The following is a 25,250-nucleotide window of genomic DNA, read 5'->3' as shown; positions in this document are numbered from 1 at the left end:
ATATATAACACGAATATAACGGAAGTAGGTGAATTACAATAATAAATGAACTTTTAATTAAAATCTTTGTATATATAATATAGGTATAAACTTCCATTAGTGTTACAAGTTACAAGGCCCCATCTTAATTTGTTTGGCGAATCATTTGCGTCATTTTCGTCAAAGAAACGCGCCGCTGATCATAGACATAAGATTCATTAATCAACTAATTATTTAAATTAATTTGAAATAAACAAATAAAATGAGGCCCTTTATTTAAGTTAAAACAATTAAGTACATACCTAATCAGGTAGGTACTTGCTTCAAAATTTTATCTGGAAAATTAATACAGAACTTCAGTGGCGAAGGCTCTATACTAAGCGATTATTTAAAGCCTACCTTCTAAGAAAACTATATCTTCAAGTATTTATTTCAAATTGCAATAAAAAAATATATAGAAAATTTTAAAATATTAAGAGTCATCTATTGTATGAATTTGAATGTAGACTATGTAAATTAGCCAAGCTTAGAATCAAACAAAAAATTACAAGCGAGTAACGACATCTGTTGTTTTTCTTTGAATGACGATTGTCGATTATTGACTTCATAATCGAAAATTGTTTTCTATACCTTTTATGACTCATCTCTTCGAGCAAGTCTACAAATGTTATCACGTCTTGGAAGCGTTCGAGTGACCGCCTTCCAACTCTTTTTGCAAAGTTTATTGTCTATGCCTGCCGCTTTAAATAATAATAAATAAATAAGATAATTTAAAAAAATAATGTCTATTGGGTTCAATCAGATATAATTATTAATTGATTTTAAAAATAACAAATAATTGTATCTCGTGATAATTATTTAGATTAGTTCAGTCATAGACAAACATAATTTATATCGTTTTAATTCAGTCAGATTGTTGTTCAAAACATAGTGGTATAGTTTTATTTTGTGAGACAATTCTGTGATTTATTGTATTCTGAATGTGGATAGATTATCTTTTTTTGTACCCTAAGTCATTCGTCAGTGCTTTAAATACAAATTATTTGTAAAAATGTCTAGTTTTCCAACTGAAATTGGTCATTGCTGTAGTACAGATCAAATTTTAAAAATATCATTTTCAAGTTTGACGTTTATCCAAAAATCAGAAATTATCAAAGCTGGAAGATCAACCGTTCATTTAAATTTGCATACAGCAAAAAAAACTTATGTTAGACATTTCCACAACAATTTATATGACAAATATTCGTTTTTGACTGGCAGTTGTCAATTAAATAAACTATATTGTTGGCCATGTATGCTATTTGCCACAGATAAGTCTGCGTGGAATTATTCTGGTATAAGTGATTTAAATAATTTGACAAATTCAGTGGTAAAACATGTGACTACAGAAAAACATTTACATTCAATCGTAAATCTGGAATCTTTTGGTAAAACTAGAATCGAATTTGCCGTTGATAAACAACAAAAGGCAATTGCTAGAGTACACAATGAGAAAGTCGACAGAAACCTTAATATAATGCGTAGATTGATAGATACAACATTTTTTTTGGGTAAACAAGAATTATCTTTTCGAGCACACGATGAAAGTGAATCATCAAATAATCGTGGAAATTTCATAGAATCTCTTCAATTTTTATCATCTTACGATTCTGTAATTGAAGGACATTTTAATTCATTAAAATCTTCGTGCGCCTTTTCTGGATTATCAGGTGAGATTCAGAATGATTTAATTTCGTCAATATCATCCGTAATTATTTCAGAAATTAAGGCTGAAATTGCAGAAGCTAGTTTTGTTTCTATAATGATAGATGAAACACCAGATATTAGTCGCCGTGAACAGTTAACAACCATTTTGCGATACGTTTCAAATAATTCTGTAGAAGAACGATTTTTAGGTTATGTAGACGTAAGTTCAGAGAGAACTGCCATTGTTTTGAGTTCACATGTATTCTCCATATTAGAAAAGTTTAATTGTAGTGAAAAATTGGTAGCGCAAAGTTATGATGGGGCTGCAGTAATGTCTTCAGAATTAAACGGAATTCAATCAAAAGTTCGAGAAAAATGTTCTATGGCCATATTTGTACCGTGCCATGCTCATATTTTAAATTTAGTTTTATCTAGATCCGTTGAAAATGTTGCGGAATGTAAAAAATTTTTTGGACACATTAATAAATTAGTGAGTTTTTTAATACATCTACAAAGAGAAGTGCATTGCTCAATGAAATAATGGATCGCCGTCTTCCAAGTGTTGCATCGACCAGGTGGCACTACCACTCTCGTATACTTAATGTAATACATGACAATAGATCTGATTTCATAACGACATTCGAGACAATACAGAATAATTCTTCTAAATGGGATGAAGATTCTTTAACCTTTGCAGATGCTTATGATAGTAAATTTAAAGAATTTGAATTTAACTTTTACTTAGGAATATTCTCCGAAATCTATGCCCGAACGGATATTTTATTTAAAATTATTCAAAGTAGAACTGTAAACATTTCTTATTCCATTAAAAAAATTAACGAATTTAAAAAATGGTTAGAGACCGACTTCCAAAATAGTTTTAGTAATTTATATAATAAATATAAAAACCTCTGTGAACCACCAAAAAAACGTCGCAGAAATGAATTAAATGATGAGCAATATTTTAAAATCATTTTTAAGGAGGTTTGCGATAACATTTTAATGCAAATGAACGATAGATTTGTTTCATTTGAAAAATTAAATTTTTTAGAATTACTTGAACCGACGCTATTTAAATCGTTTAAACGAAAATTTCCAGATAAACTATTTGAATCCCTGAAAAACAGTTATTCTGGTATTTTTGATTCAAGTCAATTGAAAAACGAACTTAAAGTCATTTATTCTTTACCAGAATTTCAAGATTCAAATTTAAGAGAGTTGTTCGAATATTTTAAAAACAAAAAATGTCTAGTGGAAGCTTTCTCACAGACTTATAAACTAGTCAAATTATTTTTAACGCTACCGACCACGACAGCGACGGCAGAAAGGAGTTTTTCTACTCTAAAACGTGTCCACACATATTGTCGAAATACTCAAAATCAAACTAGATTATCGAATCTTTCAATTATAGCTATTGAAAAAGAATTATTAATTAAATTAAAACGTGGGCAAACATTTTATGATGATGTTATAAAAAAAATTCTGCAGAAAAACAGACGAATTGACTTAGAGTACAAATGATCATATATTAAGCATTTATATTAATTACCTACTGAAATATCTTGAAGTGTTTTGAATGGCAAAATGACAACAACGGCTTTTTTCAAAGCCACCAATGATATATTTTTGGGCGTATGTTACGTGTATGAATGTTTATGAAAATACATAATTTAAACTCATCGCTCAATTTTATACCGTCGGTGAGCTATTGAAATTTCAACGATTCAGTGTGGCGTTGTCATTAGTGTGCACATATTATTATTCATCAGTACTAATATCGTAAGTATTATCTTCTTATTTCCTGTAAGTATACCTTACAAGTGTGCTATTTTTCTCTGATCTCTACAGCTTACCTCTTCCCAAAAGTCACCCTTCGCCACTGCGAGAACTAAGATATAATATGTAGGCACTATAATTGTACACAATATTATAAGTGTTGATGCTCACGTTAGCAGGTGAGCATTGTCGTTGGGATGATATTTCAACAATGTTTCTCTTCTGTAGCTAAGGAAGTTATTGAGGGTTGCGTCTGAATCACTGGACAGAGTTATTTCGTCGCGGTCGTTCCACACCACGACTCCTACGAGGGCTATGTATATATTCAGGGGTGCATACAGCTGTGGACAAACAAAACACAACACAAACAATAAGCTGATTAGGTAGGGTAGTATTTTTTAGCCCAGAAGCATGCGACGTCGTTTCAGTTTTAATGGATTTTCAGGGTTACTCAAATAATATTTTCGTCTCGCTTCTTTCCAATATACGTTTGAATAATTTCCCGCATAGCTGAATAATTTCAATTTCAATTTCAATTTATTTATTTTTAACATATTGTGGACATTACAAATTATAAGTTTAAGACGTTCACAACATGACATTTAGAAACAAATAAATATAAAACAGTAAGTGTTACATAAAAAAAAGAGATAGATAGTATGTTATTAAACAGTAGAAATATGTACATACAAAAATATTAATTAGATAGGTACAAGGAAGTACACCGGATGAGTTAAGCAGACCCTATTTTAAGAATTTATAAAACAACGTCCACCTATACTCATCCTCACGTAGGTGTAATATATCAACACCCGAAGTAATTTCGTTGAACATAGTTATCGCCCTCCAAATTGGCATTACCAGTGGCAGGTTGGTTCTGCACCTTGGGAGAATAAACAACTGATGATCTCTATTTCTAAGATAGTTATCAGGGACAAACAGGTAAACACTGCCCAGAATGGCAGAGTTCTCATTTATACCTATTATGACCTCGCATGCCCCAGGACTAAAATATACTACTATACCTGTAAATCTTGAGTAGGCTGTCATGGTCTCTATTATGTTTGGTTTACTTCTACAAAGTGTTGAACACTGGTATGCAGACAAATCCTAGTGTCTAAACATTACATATTATATTATTATCGTGTGGTGATGTCGAAAGGGGTTTCCCGTGTTTCCATAATAAAGACTGAACTGCGGGGTTTTGAGCAGGTTACATTGTAAATTGTATGTATGCTGTTCCCCGTATCACAGATCAACGTGAGCTGTCTTACCGGAAACATTGAGATAAAATAAATACGTGTTGTTCGTGGAGCATTAATTGTACGATATGATTTTATTTCTCCTTTATTTACCTAACTAATTTCTTCTGTCTTTCCCTTGTATTTCTGAGGTTTTATTACGTGCTTTTTTGTATTTTGTTCAGACACGACTTTGATCTCAATGCGAAATGGCCATCTGTTTCCGATATAACAGCTCACGGTAAACTGCCATATGGTGACATGCATACGTACAATTATCCGGACGCGGTCCAGATCAAGATGCATTGGTTCGTGAAATAATGAACATTAGTTATGTTAAATTTCAATCGGAATATTCATTATTTATTATTTTACGATACAAATAATGTTCAAACATTTATTCCAACAAGAATGGAATCAAATTTAAAGAAATTCGGGGTTATTGATAATGAATAATTGTATGTAGATTTATGTAAGTATAGAAAGTAAATTATTATAATAATACTTACTAGAAAAAAATATCAGGTGTGACAGTGTCACCAGTCAAAAATTTTGGATGTGGCTTAGTTCTGTATCAGTCAACTATTATGTGAGTATCCAAGCACTTATTGTCTTTCACGACCCGATTACAATAAACAATTCGTTTATTTTTGCATCAGTTAATTTTTTAAATTTAGAATTGCCATTTTTCACCTTACCTAGGGAATCCAATCCCGAGCCAAAATTCTGATCCCGGGATTTCGGGATTACAATTTGATAATCCCGGGATCCCGGGACTGGTCCCGGGATTGGCATTTTTTTCCATTGTTAATATAAAATTTTTATATTTACAAATAACATTGATAAAATCGGTCAAAAATAAATCTAGTAGAATTTATTCTATGTAAGACATTTATTGTTAATATTGTATACGTTCAATCTTGGAAATACACAAGTTTAATGGAGTAAATAATATTGTAATATAAATAATAATCTGAATTTAATATGAGATTGCTGTTTCTGATAGTAAAGACATAATGAATGGATTAGCGAGATTTAAAATAGGAAGCAAATAATCATGGTGTACTTATGGTCTTTCCGCTTCATAAATCTAATTAGTCAGCCAAATATGAAACTGCCGTAAAACGTATGATATCATGGTGGAATTACTTTGTTAAAAGTGCGAAGCATTGTTTTTTTCCAATCTTTCTCATTTTTAATAATTCATGTGAAAAAATAAAATGAATCGGCTACCTACACATGGGTATAAATCAAACTCAGTTTATTTCTAATGTAGTTATTTTTTATTAAAAGTATTTTTTCTGTTATATTTTCGCTTTTATTTTATTTTCCATAAAAATTGATAAAAAAATCAATCCCGAAATCCCGGGACTATGTTTATCAATCCCGGGATTCTTAGGTATCGAAAATAGCTCGGGATCCCGGGATTGGAATCCCTAACCTTACCTCATTTAATACGTCTTCTCCTTGGCTCGCGTTTTCCTACACATTTAAGTTTTCTATCATGCATTGCAGATGAGATAAATCAAGATTAATATGGTGATTGTAGACTTACAGAGTTTATAATGTTAGCAATATCCTTGCAGTGATTGTGAATCAATGACAGACTTCTGCCAAAGTGTCTAAACTCTTCATAATCCACTACCAAAACAAGCTCTACGTATCGGGATCCCTTGTTTGCATCGTAGGGTCCTCGGATTTCTGGTTCTTTGGGCGGTGATCTCTTGTACTAGAAAAATAATATCATTGACTTACGGTAAAATTACAATAATAACACATGAGCCCTATGGTAAATGCCATGGCTGACGAACCTTTTTATGATTCGTTGCCAAAAACTAAGAAAACTATTTATACTACGATGGGTGGCGGGCCAAAAAAAGAAATGCTTCTGATACCAGAGTCAACAAAGTTCAATTTGTTTACTAGCGATTTTAATAAAATTTAGACAGAATCAAAAGCGATTAGTTTTGTTGTTTACGTGTTTTGACCAATAATATGACAACATCCAAAATTCAAAAGTCGACTGCAAAAATTAAAAATCAAAATCAACTGCTTGTGTTTTATAGCTATTTTTCTCAAATAAAATCAGATTTTCTGCGTACTGTCTGAGGTTTTAGGTAGTTTTGAAATTATTTCGTGTATCCTCAGAATTAGTCCGAGTAACTAAGTGGCACTCTTGCCATAGACTCGTCACCGTTAATTTATGTAAACTAATGCATCTGAAAAAACACAATTTTATGACATGGCAGTTTTAAGGAAAAGAAGACCTCTGAGATTGTTCACACTATTTTAATAGTTGAAAATTTGAAGGAATATTCACATCAGTGCTATCCTTAAAATTATTTATATCAAATGTGGCAAAAAGGGACCGGGATAAAACAAAATCACAATCCTTATTTTGGTGTAAATTGAGTTGAATATGAAAATCGTCTCCAAGTTAATTGTCAAATAAAAACTGATTTAAAATCCGACACGGGTGTTTTCGGACTGTGGTATTGTTTATTCAAAATTATTTTGAGCTAAAATAGTATCAATCACAAGTTATTGGCCTTGTAGTCCAATGCGCAAGACACTGGTTTCTCATTCTGGGGTTCCGGGTACGATTACAGGTTAAGGCTACACATTATCAATGTGATGCTCTCAAAGCCTGTGCGTTTCCGTGATTGTTTCACTGTTTCTACTACATTACTCTAACCGGGCCCCATGCCCGTGGTCTGTTGTTGTGTTAAAATTTAAAACAATGTCAGAATGTGAAATGTCAGATAGTGCACATTTTCATTACTAATAAGCCATGCTTCCTATAACTTAGATTAAATTTGATTTGAACATAGTTTCAAGTGGATTTTTCTCGTAACTAAGAATATTAAGGTTGGCATTATTTTTTATCCCGGGCGTTTTATTTATGCAAACAAGTCAAAATGCATAAAAGTTTCAATTAACCGCATATATGTACATCGGGACCAACGTCCCCTCGAAGGTGTGTGCACACTTTAATTATTTGTACGTATCAGTTTTTCCAACCCCCGCACACAGACATTTTTTAGAGTAGTAATACCAGACATTTAATTAGCCGAAATAGACTAAACAATTACCAATGTTTTATTACAAATTGTTACGTAGGTACTTTCGCGGCATAATAATTTGACGAGTTTATTTATCTATGCAAAATGATGGTGAATATTTGGGCACATAATTTTTTTTCGCGCAAAATTTACTGCTCATGTGAGTTTATGATCCACACACACACAATATGATAATTAAAGCGAACGTTGATCGGGGTCATCGATATAGTACCTATTAGTGAGAATAATAATAGTATGTACACGACTACAAAAATAGTTTCAATAACGTGTAAATTAGTAGGGATATATTATATTCAGTTATCCCATTGTACTATTTATATATACATTGGTAATGATTTAAAATGTTATACCAACCCTAAGTATTCTGTCAAATTCTTTATGATTTTTGCTGAGCGTGAAGTCGACATTCTCATGTTGGTGATCGTGGTAGGATGAAATGTTGTGTTTCAGGTGTGAACCTTCCTCCGTGTAGCCACAAGTGTGGTTGGTCACCAAGTCTTCGTGGCTATAGAGAAAGTGCGGTGATTCCAGATCATCATCTAGATGGAAAAGGTTATTTTTTAAATATAAATTGGGTGCTCCATTCCATCTACGCCTACAATTCGATAGACGTATCTACTGAAAAGTATTTATATGCACTAGGGAAATACATATTACTATTGAAATAGTATACCAAGTAAAAAATAATGGATATGTACTATATTATGTAGTTCATTAATTTATAATAAAAATGTTATTACCACCAACCATTAAAAATGTAAAATGTCCTGATAAAATATTGTCGTAACTCAAAAATATTAAAATAACTCAATTTTCTTATGATTTAATTCGATATCTACTTACTCATTTATACATCCAGACTTTTCCTGCCCTCTCCGAAAATATTTGAAAGATTTTAAACTTCAAATGGTTCTTTCGCAAAATTACATTTTTGACTTTATACATTATTTTACTGGAGGTGCGACGTATTTTTGATGGGGTCCAAAACAATACATTTCCGATTCTATGAATTGTCAAAAAATGATAAATGTCTGATTTAGACCATTTATAATACTTTTTTCCAATTTCAATTTTATGTTTTTTTTATTAAATATTTTGCCCCGTTTGGGGAAAAAAATATGGTAATCCTAATAATGGATAATATTTAAAATGCATTAGGTACATAATAATATTTTATAACTTAATACAATAAGTTTAATGAAAATACCAACAACTAACTATAATATCTAATAATTAAAGAAAAAGAGTTACATATACGAATATGGTAGTTGATTGGTAAATAAATACGAGCCATTACCATCTCCAGATTGTAAATAATGCATGACTTTTCCATCGTAGACGACTCCCTTCAGTCCTTTGCAAGTAGAAAGCGCCACCCAGGAGTTCTTCATCCCTCGAACTACACCCATATATTGGCACAACTCAACATCCTGAATAAAAAAATATCCCTATGATTGGCATCGTCTAGAAATCGACAATAATTATAGTTATTTGAAATTAAGTTATCCTCAGACTGTGGTCTTTGAACGTAGATATTTTGATATACGGTGAACATTGAGTAATATTAATCATTAGCCGTATTACAATGGATTTTATATATGAATCTAATTTTTTTAATGAATATAAAGGACTGCGAAATTAGATTATTTTATTGTTTTGTCACTTCTTTCACCAGTGAGACCATATTCTATGTTTGTAGACAGTTTAATGTACAAAAAACATGCGCTTTATAATAATATGCTTTAGGTGATGTACCATCATAAATCGTCAGGTATTCGAATTTAGAAATAGGCTCATCACAGTATATCTATATCAAGTATTGAGTGATATGTCAAATATTAGCATGTGGCGCCCTCACTCAGCGGACAACTTATACTGGTGGATCCAGGGAACTCAGAAATAATGGAAACTGAAATACATAACGGGTAAGGCGAAGCAGGTAACCGACTCCGAGTAAGGAAGAATCCGGGCTAAACTTACACACGTGCCAAGAATACGTTTTACCTCGAATACTGAAAACTGCTCTCATTCAATGTTGGTGTATTACACACACTATTGCACGTGCATAATGCGTGCTTCATTTTTCGTAGGACACTCACACATTCAAAATACTGCGTCAACATGTGGCGTATTGAATATAGCCTTAGATATTCTATTTATTATCTGTTCTGTGGGTGGATCTATACCAATTACGACAACAATTACTAATAGTCATGCAACCCAAGCGCATTATAATGGCTAGTACGGCGAAATATTTTTTTCTAATAGTTATGCTTCTGACGTGTTTCTAAATTTTGTATGGTCAATATCGAACATAAAATTTTCAAATCTTCTGAATTATTGTTGAATATAAAAATAGTTTGTTGGTATTAAGCATAATGCCCAATTAATAAATATATTTATTTAAATCATTATATTTGTATAAATCTACTTCTATTTAGCAAAAAAAAAAATGTTTATAGAATTTTTCTTTAGTCTTCTTTTATATAGCAAAAGAAGGAAAGTAATATTGTACCACAAAAATGTTATCTAATGAAAAAACGGCTATTATACAGCCCGGTAAAAATATAAAATTTAAAAAAAATGTCTATCACTCTGCACGGGCATTATGCATAATAGTTACCCTTGTTAATCACATGGTTAATAAAATTATGTTATATTATATACCTACTATATTATAATAATAATACTATGGACTTGATGGAATTTGAATTTAAATTCTAATGGATTTAAGTTTTGTACTATTCCATTAGAGTAGTTTTTTGCGACCCGGGTTTCGCCTTTCGGCATCTCTAGGCGCTGTGTACACTCACCAAAGGCAAACATACACTGATAACGAACACTCTTAACTCTAGCTAATATAATAAATCAATACAACAAAGTAGGTAAAAACTCCATTACCTACCTATCAAGTTAAGGGTCAACAATAAAAAAATACAACAAACAAATTATGAATAGTTTAGTCTAAGTGAAAAAACTAATTAGTAAAAACCCCTTACGTATTAATAATAAGTAATAATATATCATTGGTACTTATTAACAATAAAAATACTACACTCAAGAGGTGTAAATCGTCAATTCTAGGAACAATGGTAACGTATTGGAAATTAATAGAGTTAACTAATGAGATGTTAGTCTTTTAAAGTCATTAGTGAATAAGCAATACTCAATATACTTCTACATGGTACTTACTTACATATTTCTTATATAATAATATTTTTGTTAAAATAACATCAAGAAAATGTCATTCGTTTGTTATTTTTACCTGTTCAGAAATTATTAGTGTAACTGACCAAAATTGATTTTTAGACATTTTAATCATAGTTATAAAATAATCAATATTCAGTATTTGTGGTATTGGTTTTTATACCTCCCCAGTAGGCCTATCGACGATATGTTTCCCTTCGTGTTGATATCTGATGAAGAAGTCAGCCGGTACCAGATCTCGGTTAAGCCACAGGTCGAGGACGTATTCCTTACCTGACGATACGTAACCTATCGTCAGATTGTGGGCATGTAAACCATCCTGGAAATGAATATTTCATGATGATAAAAATCTGTTAAAATAACGATATTTTTTATTATTTACTACGCTTAAAAAGATATATTAAAATCCGTCAGCTTAGAATTGATCAGATCGAATTGGAAAACATCGGACAAATATTATTGATAAGCCCAGACTCTACTTACCTAAGTACTTACTTAAGTACGTATAATAATAATTCACACATTCAACAGTATCTACATAACCTGTATGTGGCGTACAAGTTTGACAACGTGACATGTAAATCGTGAATATAAAATTCGAAAATTTTGATTCTATTATTTTATTGATTAACAAATTTAAAAATGATTTTTTTAAATACTTCACTAAATTTTAATATAAGTACGCCTTATTGATTGAAATTGATCCGCATCTCGTGTTTGATTCACCTGAATCATTATTTATTTGGAGAATTGGAAAATTCAACCAAGTAATGTTAACAATAAAATCTCCACTTCTGGCTGGTTTACCCTGATATGTAATGATATTTCTTGATTACTTTCGTCTCACATTCCTTTATTTTGGGAGATTTTACTCTTCTGCAGATAAATAAGTTTTCATTCAAAAATTAAAGTTACTCTAAAATAAATAGTTTCAAAATGACCACCACAGTTTTCTGTCCTAATATTAAAATGGAAATGATTAAGAGTAAAATTCACGAATACTTTATAAAACAACCGCAATGACGTACCTTTTCTTTTGTGGTGGAAATTTGTCTTCTTTCTCTGCCATGGTATATTTTGGGTTTTATTAATGTATGCTTGGTGAAATCCTTTGAAGGACCACCAGTTTTTGTATCTGTATTAAGAAAAAAAGAATGAATGAATATAATACTATAAATTTTAAATAAAAGTAGTAATTTTAAAATTATTCATTGCAAAATTTAAGTTGGTTTCAAATAATTACAAGATAAAAAGAACTTTTTATATACAACGTTTTTAAATTCTGTTGAACCATAAAAACTTGACTTGACTAGCTTAAACGATCAAAAAAAAATTACTTGACATGTCATATTGATTTCCATAGTAACGCACGTATATATTAATAATTTAGTTGCTAGGACCCCAGACCCCTCAACAAATAATGGTGTCGAAATAAATTTGCATACAGAACAGAATTAACTGAAAATGAATTCAATTCTACTTAAAGATGGCTAAAAGTAGTAAAAAATGCATTGGCATCGTGTTCTGATATATTCTAAAAGTTTCAAATGTCTAGCTAGTCGGGAAGTTAGTAAAAAATCGATTGCAAGATTTGTACCGGACAAATAAGAATACGAGTTAAGAAAAACGTTGTAATAAGAAAAACGTTGTAAAATAACAGCTGTTTAGAATAATTATTGCTGGAAATAACAAAAATCTCAAATTAATTAGCAACATTTTTATCCAAATTTAGGATGTCCCACGTGGAAGCACAAGACATCCCCTATTCTTAAAAAACTTGTAAATATCTGCTGGAAAGGTCATGGCAACTGTTTTCTGGGATGAGGAAAGACTTTTGCCACCCAAGACAACCACAATGGTAGAGTAACCCTAACACAACTACTACTTTGTGTAAAGCTCAAATCAAGTATTCTGCTCATTCACGACAACGCGCCAATGTGAAAACTGCCATTCCAAGATGTGGTATTCAGCACCCATCATACTGTCTTGGCCAAGCACTAAGGACTAAGGGATTGTTTTTAATAATACCTAGTTTTGAAAAAAATCATCTTCGGAGACAGCGCTTCCAAATGAAAAGCAGAACAAAAGAAAGATATTTCAATGGGGTAACGCCACTGTATGACACGTGTAAAAGAGTAGAAAAAATATGTAGTGCGAGGTAGATAAATTAATAAACGTTCATGTTGGATGGCGTGTTGGTGAATAATAAATACGTCTTAGTTAAAAAATACCGCGAACAACGAGAGGAAGTATGGTAAACCATAATAATTGTTAAGAATTAAAATAAATTATCCCCGTGTAAATACGTCAGAGGATTTTCCACTAGAAATTGATAACAAATGTAGATTGCTTACAAACCAAAAATTTCAATCAATTTAGCTACTTATGCATTTGATATATTTATATAATTTAAATATACATATAATTATAATCATCATCCGACCATGTCCGATCCTAATAGGATCATATGGGCCTCCACAGAGTAGAGGTTTATATTAACAGATATTGTTTTTTACGAGAAATGGATGTCAGCCACTTGCTCAACCTATTAGGTCCATACCCTGACTCGCACACACATTGAAAAACAATATGTGTACTTGCCAGACCCAGGATTCGAACCTGGGACCCACGGCGAAATAGTCCAACGCTTAAGCCGCGCGGCCACCGTGGGTGAATAATTATAATATTAATCATTATTACTTACTAATAAATAAATAATTATATATGAGGAAAGCTCGTCCATGATTAAAAACCATGAATGAAGTTTAAAAACTATTCACTAAGCAAAATAATTACAAGATAAAAAGAACTTTTTATATACCACGTTTTTAAATTTTCTATTGAATCATATAAACTTGATAATTCTATGTATTAATAATTTAGGACAAATAAGGCAATTGTCAAGAAATTATTTTTTTGCTATTTTGCAACAAACAAACAAATATAGAATACTGAAATGTCATTTTGATTTCCATAGTAACGCACGTATATATTAATAATTTATTAAGATCATCCCCTTAGCAACCAATAATAGTGGATTGGATTACGGATTTCTTCCGAACAACTTTCATACAAAACAGAATTAACTGAAAATGAATTCAATTCTACTTAAAGATGGCTAAAAGTATGCATTAGCATCGTGTTATGATATATTTTAAAAGTTTCAAATGTCTAGCTAGTCGGGAAGTTAGTTAAAAATCGATTGGAAGATTTGTACTGGATTCAACAACCACCGGACAAACAAGAATACGAGCTAAGAAAAACGTGGTCGACAACTAAAACTTACCAATTCGTAATATGCTGGGACATATTAAGACAATTATGCACTTATTATTAGAGGCGTCGATTTAAAATTTTTACCTTAGAGGTATCAGCATGATGGAAGATGAAAAATGTATGAAATTTCCTCATACTTTTTTTTGAACATGTCCGGTCCTAATAAGAACATATGGGTCTCCACAGAGTGAAGGTTTGTATTACCAGAAATTGCTTGGATGTGAGCCACCTGCTCAACCTCCATACTCTGACTCCAACCACAAATTGAAAAGCAACATGTGTGTTAGCCAGACCCATGATTCGAACCTGGGACCCACGACGCGAAAGCCGCTCGACCATTGTGGACGTCAAACTTCATGGTGGTATTATTATAAACCACTGTCATAATATGACAATGCTAGCTATATATTTGGCATATCCAGGATTCTATGTGCAGCCCATAGTTTTAACTGATCAACTGCAGTGGCGTGTTGATTATCGCTAGTGAAATATCACAAAGTTATCATTAAACACTAAATGTACACATGGCACTACTGTACCTGTAGGTATCTGTGTTTGAATCGGCGATGGTACGTGAATATTATATCTAAATTATAATAGGCATGCATTGCTAATTTTAGAATTTTTGTTTTTGTTTATGCATTTATATTTTCGGGGTGGAATATTGTGGGTCCCAAAATATTCGTAGGCCGTAGGTACTCTGCCTATTGTACCTTTTGGATAGTCTTTAACAAAATTAGTAATGTTTATAACTGTAGGAATATTGTAGGTGTTTTGAGTGCTATTAAAATAATTGTATTAAATATAGTATGCAGTATTTTGCATACAATAACTTACTACATAATATACAGAAATTACCGAAAAACGTCACGCAGTAGATAACGGTTAGCGGTCACATCGCCGCAGAACTGAGGTGTCTTTGGACAGTAGTAATACACAGTACTATATTAATAATAATATAACATATATTTCATTATATTATATTCACTTAAATAAAACAAATGTAGGTATTATAAATTGTTGTTCATAAAAATGTAAGTGCATTTGAGTTGCCTAGACTCTAGACTCTAGAGTCATAACTCACATATTGCAATTTTATCATTTTTGAGTTAAATATACCAAGTGATTCTAAAGGCATTAATCTATATAAAGAAAAATAGGTGGCTATAAAAAGCTATCAAAACTTTAAACCATGTGAAAATCGTTGACAAAGTTGATTTTTCAATGAATAATGTGAGCTCTATCATCAAGGCCTTTCTAACTAATCAGGGAGCATTTCTCATAGCATTCTCATTTCGCTGTGTGTCTATAATAATGAAAATCGACTCACTCACTCATTAATATTTAAGGGAGCTCAATACTTTTCGTCTAATAACAAAAAAACAGTGCTCTGGTCGTTTTCTGCGATTATCTCAATACTCGATTTTTGGAATATGTAAGTTATGACGCTAGGCAACTCATTTGTTTATGAGATGTGATTATATAAAATGTACAAAAGTAAAATATGTTTCTATCAATATCAATAGCTTATTTTACTTTAAATGTGCGTGTCATGCACACTATCGTTTTTAAAAGTACGTATGTTAATATAAGTAAATTGAATCAATGATAAGTGGAGACATTTATTATCTGGTATGCGACAATGATTTTTTTTTTGCTTCGGAAGTGAAATTATATGATTCAGCGCATTTATCATAATTAACAAAACTCACATCCGCTAAAAATCAGCACATTTAATTCTAATTTTTTAAATAATTTAGTTTGGAGTATTTCAGGAGGCACTGTTATTGTATGTAACTTATTTGACCCAAACTTCAACAACCTACTTGTAATCGATACATTTTCTAACTTCATAAGAATGTAAATAACAAATAATATGAAAATATAACCAGTATATTATTATAATTCTATCCCAATAAATAAGTGAAGTGAAGTGATTTAAAAATAATTGCATTTAGATTATTTACAATAATGTGTTTCTTAACCGGGGCCCGTGTGACCACAGGCAAAAAATCAACGTTAGGGAGGGGGCAAAATAAACTGTAGGAAGGCTACAGTAAGAATAAAATATTAAAATTATAATATGAATCTCAAAATAGACTGGTAGCAATATTCGTTTGTCGCTAACAATATTGCAACCAGACACTAAAAACTACCAATATACCAGTATAGCTACCAATATTATAATTATTTAGGTATATTAAAAATCCATTTTGTAGGTTTAAAATAAACGGTGCGATATTTAATGTTTATTTTACCATTTTTCTCTAACTATTAAGGCCACAGAAGAGATTTCAATAGGGGGACATATATCAGAAATTGCTGAAAAATACTTATTCACACGATACAAAAGCAACATATTATTTTTTTTATTTTTTTGATTCCCTGTCTGCTTGTTGCATAATACATTAATACTTAAAAAGCCTGTTGACTAAATTGTTGGTACAAATTTAGTAGGGTTTCATTCTGATGTTATCTAAGGTTCCGAAAATACAAGGTACAACTTCTCATAAATTATATGATAAAAAATTACAATAAAATTGTTTCAATGTATGTCTTCATTGTGTTCCTTTGTCTACTATTATTTCAGTATTATACGCGGGCAAAATCTCGGGCAATAAATAAATAAAAATAATATGGAATGAAAACTTTATAATTGGTCTTATCAGCCATTTTAATAATATAACAATAAATCCTAATCAAGTAGTAGTATCACTTCATTTTGCGTATTATCTGCACAAGTTCCTGTTAAAATCACACTATCAAAAAACCAACCACAAAATATTTTATTCATCGTGCATAAAAAATTGATATCGTTATCCTAACTTCACTTGGCTCTATACGTATACATGTTGATAAATTCGCAATTTGTACACAACACAACTATATCCACATCTACATATATATATAGAAACACTTATAAAGTATATTTTATTGTTTGTTTGTCTAGCTAAATTATATAATATCGATCACCGAAGCGAGCTTGTGCGAAGCCGGGTACTTCAGCTTCTATATAATAATATAATATGTACAACTTTTGTTTATTTGTTCCTTCTAATTTTGAATGTTCACCACACATTAAAATACAGTTAGCATTTATTGTGGATTTGATTTTAATTTGATATCCTTTTGTTTGACTTTCACTGCTGTCAGAATTATTATTTTCATTTGAATTGTCGTCGCTATATGATTGGTTTGTCGAATATCCGTTTTTGTCGAAATCGACCTTTTAATGCAGAATGTTTTTTGTATTTAAATGGACTAGAACCATCGTTTTCTTTAAATTACTTTGTAATGGTAATGAATACATCATTAATATGCTGTAAAATAACAATTTCAATATCTCCATGTATTTAAATATAGGATTATGAAATTTGTTTTTAGTCTCCTGAACAATTGGACTATTCGACAAACCAATCCTACAGCGACGTTATGTCAACATAATAATATGGTTATATTATATATATCATATAACCATATTATGGTTATCTTGATGTTGATCACCGAAGCGACCTCGTGTGACTCCGGGTACTTTCGGGTCTAGTCTAGACTGTAAAAATGATTAAAGAAAACTTCTCATCTATGACGCTGTCACATTTGATGTATAATAATCGTACTTGTCGATTCAATTGGCAAAGTAATGAGCATAGAACTGAGGTATAGCTTCAACCGTTATTGAGACGCCTACGTGTAAAGTTTTCTTTTTTTTTTGAAAACTTGTTTTCATTTAATTTTTAATAATCTATGTTTAACGATTTCACGCATTATTATATTTTACTATATAAATGAATAAGTACCTCCAAATAAATATGCTGGTGCCAAGTTATATTTAATTTAAAAGATAGTATATATTGCATACTCTATTGAAAGGAGATAGAATAAGGTTTTCGAAAATTTCCGTTTCATTTTACTGCATTTTATCTTCTTCACGCAAAAAAAAATCGCCCACCCGCCCAGCGACGCCCCATGGCAGTGCTTACTCAGAATTTTTCGATATGCGGACTATTACCTATATATTTTCAGTGTTACCTAGGGGACCGGTTTCATTTTGTAAAAATATATATATATAAATATATAGGCAGTACATATAATTTTATTGAAATAAAAGAAGTACAATGTGTAAATACTAAAATTAGATGTACGTAGCCGGTAGTGTCATTCAATTTTCCCTGGATCTACCTATCGTCGCTATAGGATTGGTTTCCCGAATATCCATTTTTGTCTAAATCTACCTTTTAATGCAGAATGTTTTTTTGTATCTAATTGGACGAGAACCATCCCTTTCTGTAAATTACATTGTAATGGTAATGAATACACCATTCATATGCTGTAAAAATAACAATTTAAATATCTCCATGTATTTAAATATAGGATTATGAAATTCGTTTTTCGTCTCCTGAACATTTGGTCTATTCGGGAAACCAATCCTACAGCGACGCTATGTTAAAACTAATTTGACATATGAGCTGATTTGGTATTATTGGTATTTCTTTACTGCCTATAGGTATATTTACTTACTTGACTGCGGACCAGCATTTGAGTAGCACTGCCTTAGGGTACCAAATCACGCAGTTTAAATACCACTGATTCGTTTAGTTGTGTTTTCGACAAGGGTATAGATACACTTACAATAAAGTATATCAACGCAATAATGGATCTGTTAAAATCAACAATTTTTACCAATATCTACGCATATTAGTGTTGAATGATTTTATTGCAACTGATAATTTATATTATTTACAAGATTCTAAGATAATATTATAAAGTACATAATTATACTTTAATTTAATTAATAAAGGTGAATACCAGTGATGTCTCTAGACAAATTGCCGCCCCATTTTTTTTATACAGTATTTTTTATCATCCGTGCACGTGTCGTTTCTGGTGACCATGGGCGATGAAAGCCAACGGAAGTAAACTAGACATCGCGAACCCGACAAAAATTACAGTCCTGTTAATGGAAAGATATTTTCGTTAGGTATTACTAAGCTTAGGTAGCTATTTCTATATGTGTATACCGAATGATTCTACTCGATTTGCCGCCCTTCGAGTAACTGCCGCCCCCAAGCGACGCTCAATCTGCCTACCCCCACGGGACGTCACTGGTGAAAACTATATTGATACATAGTCCGTGTTAATACATAGTTTTATTACTGCTATAATACTATGGCCTGTGCATATTTCTGTTTCTAACCTTCCCCTCACTCACGGTTTTCTTGTCAAAGATGAAGATTGTCGAAGATAGCCAATGATTCAAGGTATTTTGATGTTATAAATGCTATTTTAATTTATTTGTTGGAATTGCCGACCTAAGCTTACAAAAATCGTTCGTCTGTGGTTACCTCAACCTTGTATCTTACACCACTTTGCGGTCTAGATTATCATTTCATTTATATTTTTAATTACTCCTATGATAAATTTGTTATTTTCGTTACATTTATTTGAAAATTTGGTTACAACATAAATATTAGACACTTTACAAAGGTATATTGCTTTTGTAATTTGTTGAAAATGTTTCACGTAAACAATGATATTAGACAGCGGGCGTGTAATACGGCAACTTTGGCCTGGTGCGCTGCGCAGTGACGATAGTGTCGCTATGTTGGTATTAATTTTCAAAATCGCCGCATCTCAATGCCGCATGTAATTGTCGTCCTATATCTTGCTATAAGCAGGTAGCGCGAATATCCAGGGTCGGTTTTTTAATTGATTTTGGAGTCAAGTGATACGTTAGAATAGCCATCTGTTATTTAAATTAACATTTAACGGTAGGTTCTCGTGTGACGACAAAAGCGACCAGGATGTATACCACTTCACGACTGCTGTATTTTCAACAAAGATAACGCTGAACGGTACAACTTTTATAAAAGCTGAGAGATATGTGCATTTGAAATCTTCCGGAAACCATAGCATACGAGGGCGAAATTACGTTTATATATTTTTTTTTTCTCTTCTTGGTCATGCACTCATGGTTGAGGATCGTGACCACATTTAAATTTCGCCATCCTTTGAGCGACCAAGACTTTCCATCCTTCTTGATCTTCCGCTTCTCTCAGGGCAGAATGGATGGTGCCGCCCAGTCAGCTCTTTCACTTGGTCGCTCCATCGCGCAGATGCTCTTCCTCTGCTTCGCCTTCCCTGGAGGCTACCCAAAACTACCAGTCTCTCCAGGTTGTCCGGTCCGCGCCTGACAATATGTCCAAAAAACTGCAGAATTCTTCTCAGACATATCGTCGAGAGCCTTTCCTTTATATTCAGTCTCTGGATGATTGACTGGTTCGTCCTGTGCTCTGTAGAAGAAATGCGAAGCATTCGACGCCAACACCACATCTCAAAGGCATCAATTGCCTTTCGTTCTCTTGCCTTCGGGATCCACGACTCGACTCCGTAAAGAAATATCGAGAACACTAATGTTTGCTTAAGCATCATTTTTGTGGCAATCGAAATTCCCCGATCCTTCCATATAGCGGTAAGGCGTGTCATCGCATTTTTTGCAATCTGTGTGCGCCTTCTTATTTCCGCTTCGCATCCGCCCTTTCCACTGATGGTCGATCCCAGATATACAAACTCGTCGACTGTTTCGAGGTTTTGGAGTCTACTTGGTGTTGGTAGAAGGTTGGCCCGATCAACAACCATTAACTTTGTCTTATTCTTATTAATAAGGAGGCCACATTTCCACTCTCTTCCTCTACCCGGTATAGCAGCTCTGTGAGTTCTCTTTCATCAGCAGCATTTTTTTTTACTATGTATTAAAACGTAATTCTTTCAAAAGTTCCATTTTTTTGTGTTGATAGAAATTAAATAATTATTTTAAACGTAAGGTCGAGCATTTTTTTCTTACATACATACATTTTGAACAACAATGTTAGCATCTACTAATTGTTAAGATCAGTGACGTCCCGTGAGGATAGGCAGATTGAGCGTCGCTTGGGGGCAGCAGTTAGGTACTCGAAGGGCGGCAGATCGAGGAGAATCTTTTGGTTTATTTAGACATAGCTACCTAAACTGAGTAACGAAAATATATTTTCTTTAAAGGTTTATTGGTTAGAAACAAAATGTATTAATTAACATAAAAGGTTTAACAAAACTGCAATTTTTGTCGGGTTTTCGATGTCTAGTTTACTTCCGTTGCCCTTCGACGTCTTTGATGACCAGAAACGACACCAGAACGGATGAGACATAATTTTGTATAAAAAATGGGGCGGCATTATGGCGCTGCCCAGCGGCGGCATTTTGTCTAGGGACGTCACTGGTTAAGATAGTCTTGATTTATGATGTAACATGTCATACCATAAAAATATGGTATTTTTTTAAAGCAAAACAAATGCTTACGATGGCCGAGCGGCTTACACAATGGCTTACAATGTAGTGGATCCCAAGTTCGAAGTACACGTATTGTTTTTCAAGTTGTGTTGTAGTCAGAGTATGAACCTAATAAGCTGAGCAAGTGACTAACATCCATTTCTCGTGAAAACAAAAAAATTGTTAATACAAACCTAAGAAGCCCATAATGTCATCTTATTAGGGTTGGACATGGTCAAAAATATAAAACATAAAATAAAGTACATTTTGATTTTGTCAGCAAGGAAGTTGGACCACCGAGTTTTGTAGCGAAATTTTGTTTAGAAACGTATTTAATGCAGGTAAATTTTTAATTTTAATTTTTAATTTTTCTCAGTTGGCTCACTGTTGATGGAATATCATATGGTTTGTGTATGTACCAAAGTATGGGTAACCTCAGTAGTAATTGCGGGAATACTTCGAAAAATGTATGACGTCGATAGACGGGAAATAATAACTCATTGGCGCCTGTTGAAAGGAAGGGTGTTGACAAATTATATATAAATAATCCTGTGATAAAAATACAACACAATTATGTTGATAGCATGTATATTATTAATTGCGAACAACATAACAATTGTGACTGGTAACGTGAGTATTAAACCTATACCGATAATATTTGACAAATTTACAATTACATATTATTATCATGTATAAATTCATGTGATGGAAAATGCATATTAAAGGTTTTTATTGCTATATGCCAGGCTTGTCAAACGCGTCGAAAGCGTTCGACCAGGCGACCGTGGAATGAATTTTGGTCGATCGCACCATATGAATTGAGTCGTGGACATATAACAACCGTGTACATTCAGTTGTAATATAATATGATTTCATTGTGATTTTGATTTTGATGAGGAAGAATTTTATGTCTTTAGTCAGCTTTCAGTCAAGTCGCTTTGATCGACGTTTTCAAATTAACCATAAAGAAGCTCGCGTCATTTCACTTGATTCGTATTGCATTACTCACGGACTCCGGCAGAAGTGAGATGGAGAGAAGATGTGAATCCCCGCGCTTTAAACTGAGGTGTAATTTATCTTTACCGCCACGTTCTAGGGTCTATGTGCAATATAAAAATAGTTCAACGACGAGTGCTCAAAAGAAGACCAAACCATAAAATTTCCGCGACTAATGGGAAATTTAGTATTCCTTTGTGATGGTGGAGATAAGTTTTGTTTAATTTGCAAAGTTTTAGTGTCCTCAGTAAAAAATAATACGTTTGTTCAAGTCAAAATATGATAGTGGTATAGTGTGGTGAATCACTGGCGTTTTGATACTGGATCACAGCCTACTCGAAATTGAACATGCATGCTTTATAGTGCAAATCTGACAATAGTTATACTGAGAAAATATGTTTTACTATCTAGTGTTTCATTAGTATCTAAATCTCTCTCCATATCCTTTGTTTCATCACTGAGGATGGTGATATCTGATATTACAAGCATTTCCAACAATCTCCATAAAAAATATCTAAAGCGATCCTGCGCTGATATTTTTGCTTCAGTTATTATTGATTCGGTCGCTTTCTAAATATGGATAGCCAAAACAATATCTTACAATCTATTATTTTCCATGTGTAAAGCTCATTAATTGTTTATATTTTTCCACATTACACATTCTAAAGTAAGTTATACGAAGAAAAAATGAAAGCCCGATATCGGGTAGAAATTAGCGCCCTTCTTGCCAGCAGTTTGCGGGTACGACCTCCGATTACCGGGAAATTTTGTTAATTTTATTAATTAATATATTGTGTATTTTCAATGCATCTTAGGGGTCCTTTAAAATTAGATTATTTTGGCTATACGAAAATAATCATATTAAAAGGTAAACAAAATCATCAACATGTCTTTCGGGCATAAAATCGTGTATCTCTTTAAAATATAGTTAGCGTAATAATAAGGATAATAAATGCTTACAAAGGATTTCGGCTGATACATCTCGGTGACTTTGTCCTTTTAAAATCACAAAAACTATAAAATAGCACCATACACTCATTGAACTATAACACCACTTAGCCATGTTTGGAAAAGAGGAAAAAACTTAGGAAGGATACACAAAACGTCAAAATTATAAAACTATTTTTTTAAGTTTAAATTTTTTATTATGTTGTTATTAATCCTTCATCCTTATTTGACACAATCGTTCAAGCAATTCCTGTCTACTGACTATAACTGACCAGACATGCGTGGTTCGTGAACGATTGAGTCGAAATGAGAGTACTGACGGAAAGTTATTTGTTCGCCATTTTTAAAGAGTCGATATAGTTATTGAAGAAAATTATAAAATAAATTCTAAACAAACATATCATATTATGCCATGTTTAAAATGAAAACAAACCCCGCTGGTCAGTATTTATACTGCGGTTCAGTGTTGTAAACTTTTTTTAAAGTTAACTATAGTACAACATCTTTAAAAAAAGTGTCAATATTATGGTATAACCGCTATTATTTTTTTTGTATTTAAAGAAGTTTTTTGACTAATTGTAAAAAGATTCTTTCAATAATTAAGTAAACCAATTTAATAACGATCTAACTGAAAATATTATAAGACATCTTGTTCGGTTTTCTGCAAAAAAGAAGTACACATTATGTATCAAGATTTTAAAAATTTAACCCAAATCCAACAAAACTGGTGATCGGTATTTTCTTATTACATTGTCAGTCTAAACAGCCGTGTCCAAATTGGCAATACATTGCTGGGAACCTCCTTCAATTTCGATTAAAATAATTTTTCGTCAAACAAATTTTGATAATTATCGTGGAATTTAATGAGGTTCCCAGCAACTTGTTGCCAGTGCGGACACGGCATTAGATGATCAGCCGGAAGAAAACATCGAGGAAGGCATACTATTATATTATGGCGCAAGGCATATAGTTCGTTTTCCCGTAGCATTTTGTTGAACCATCTCGATCCTAAGAAGATTATTACGGGCCTCCGCGGAGGGAGGTTTGTATTAACAAATCTTTTTATTTTAATGAGAAATGGATGTTAACCACTTGCTTAACCCATTAGATCTATTTTTTTCCGACCATGTCCGATCCTTATAGGATCATATGGGCCTCCACAGAGTAGAGGTTTGTATTAACAGATTTTGTTTTTTACGAGAAATGGATGTCAACCACTTGCTCAACCTAATAGGTCCATACCCTGACTCACACACAAATTGAAAAACAATATGTGTACTTGCCAGACCCAGGATTCGAACCTGAGACCCACGGCATGATAGTCCAACGCTTAAGCCACGCGGCCACCGTGGGTGTCTCTAACTCTAAGCGGCAATTGAAAAACAATGTGTGTATTTGCCAGACCCAGGATTCGAACCCTACAGCCGCTCGGCCATCATGAGCGCAACATACCTTACATAATTTCGTAATAACAAGATTTTAGATAAATATATTACGAGCGTGTTGTGATGACTACTTAAGGACTAAGGTTTTCCTCTTTTTTTTTACTATACAAATTATTGAAAGAAGCCGCCAATCTTCCGATATTCATATTCTTCTTTGTCCTGGTCTCGTGAATCAGGATCGTGACGTGACCCGGTTGACGAAGCAATCGGAGTCTGTTTCAAATCTGGAGTTGACTGCTGATTGTGTCATTTGTTAATTTGGCCAGCACTTTTAATATCAGGAGGTAATTTTCAAAAATAGTCAACTTCAA

At 32.6% G+C, this 25,250-nt stretch overlaps 1 protein-coding gene across 1 annotated transcript in view; it reads right to left on the bottom strand.

Annotated features, from left to right (window-relative positions):
* Positions 1 to 23,802, bottom strand: part of LOC147067243 (zinc metalloproteinase-disintegrin-like VLAIP-A) — a 41,698-nt gene extending 17,896 nt beyond the window's left edge. The window contains exons 1-7 of the mRNA XM_085953716.1: positions 23,507 to 23,802; positions 12,001 to 12,107; positions 11,136 to 11,291; positions 9,063 to 9,195; positions 8,120 to 8,304; positions 6,238 to 6,411; positions 3,613 to 3,782 (exon numbers count right to left, since the gene is read on the bottom strand). Of these exons, the coding sequence (XP_085809842.1) occupies positions 3,613 to 3,782; positions 6,238 to 6,411; positions 8,120 to 8,304; positions 9,063 to 9,195; positions 11,136 to 11,291; positions 12,001 to 12,107; positions 23,507 to 23,609 (1,028 nt within the window). The 5' untranslated portion in view covers positions 23,610 to 23,802. The remainder of the gene's footprint in view (positions 1 to 3,612; positions 3,783 to 6,237; positions 6,412 to 8,119; positions 8,305 to 9,062; positions 9,196 to 11,135; positions 11,292 to 12,000; positions 12,108 to 23,506) is intronic.
* Positions 23,803 to 25,250: the final 1,448 nt, after the last annotated feature.

This window comes from Rhyacophila brunnea, unplaced genomic scaffold (genome assembly GCF_057557595.1).
Source record: "Rhyacophila brunnea isolate RB1 unplaced genomic scaffold, BYU_Rbru_1.0 scaffold_4, whole genome shotgun sequence".
NCBI classification, from domain to species: Eukaryota; Metazoa; Arthropoda; class Insecta; order Trichoptera; family Rhyacophilidae; genus Rhyacophila; species Rhyacophila brunnea.
This window is presented reverse-complemented; position numbering and strand designations above follow the sequence as displayed.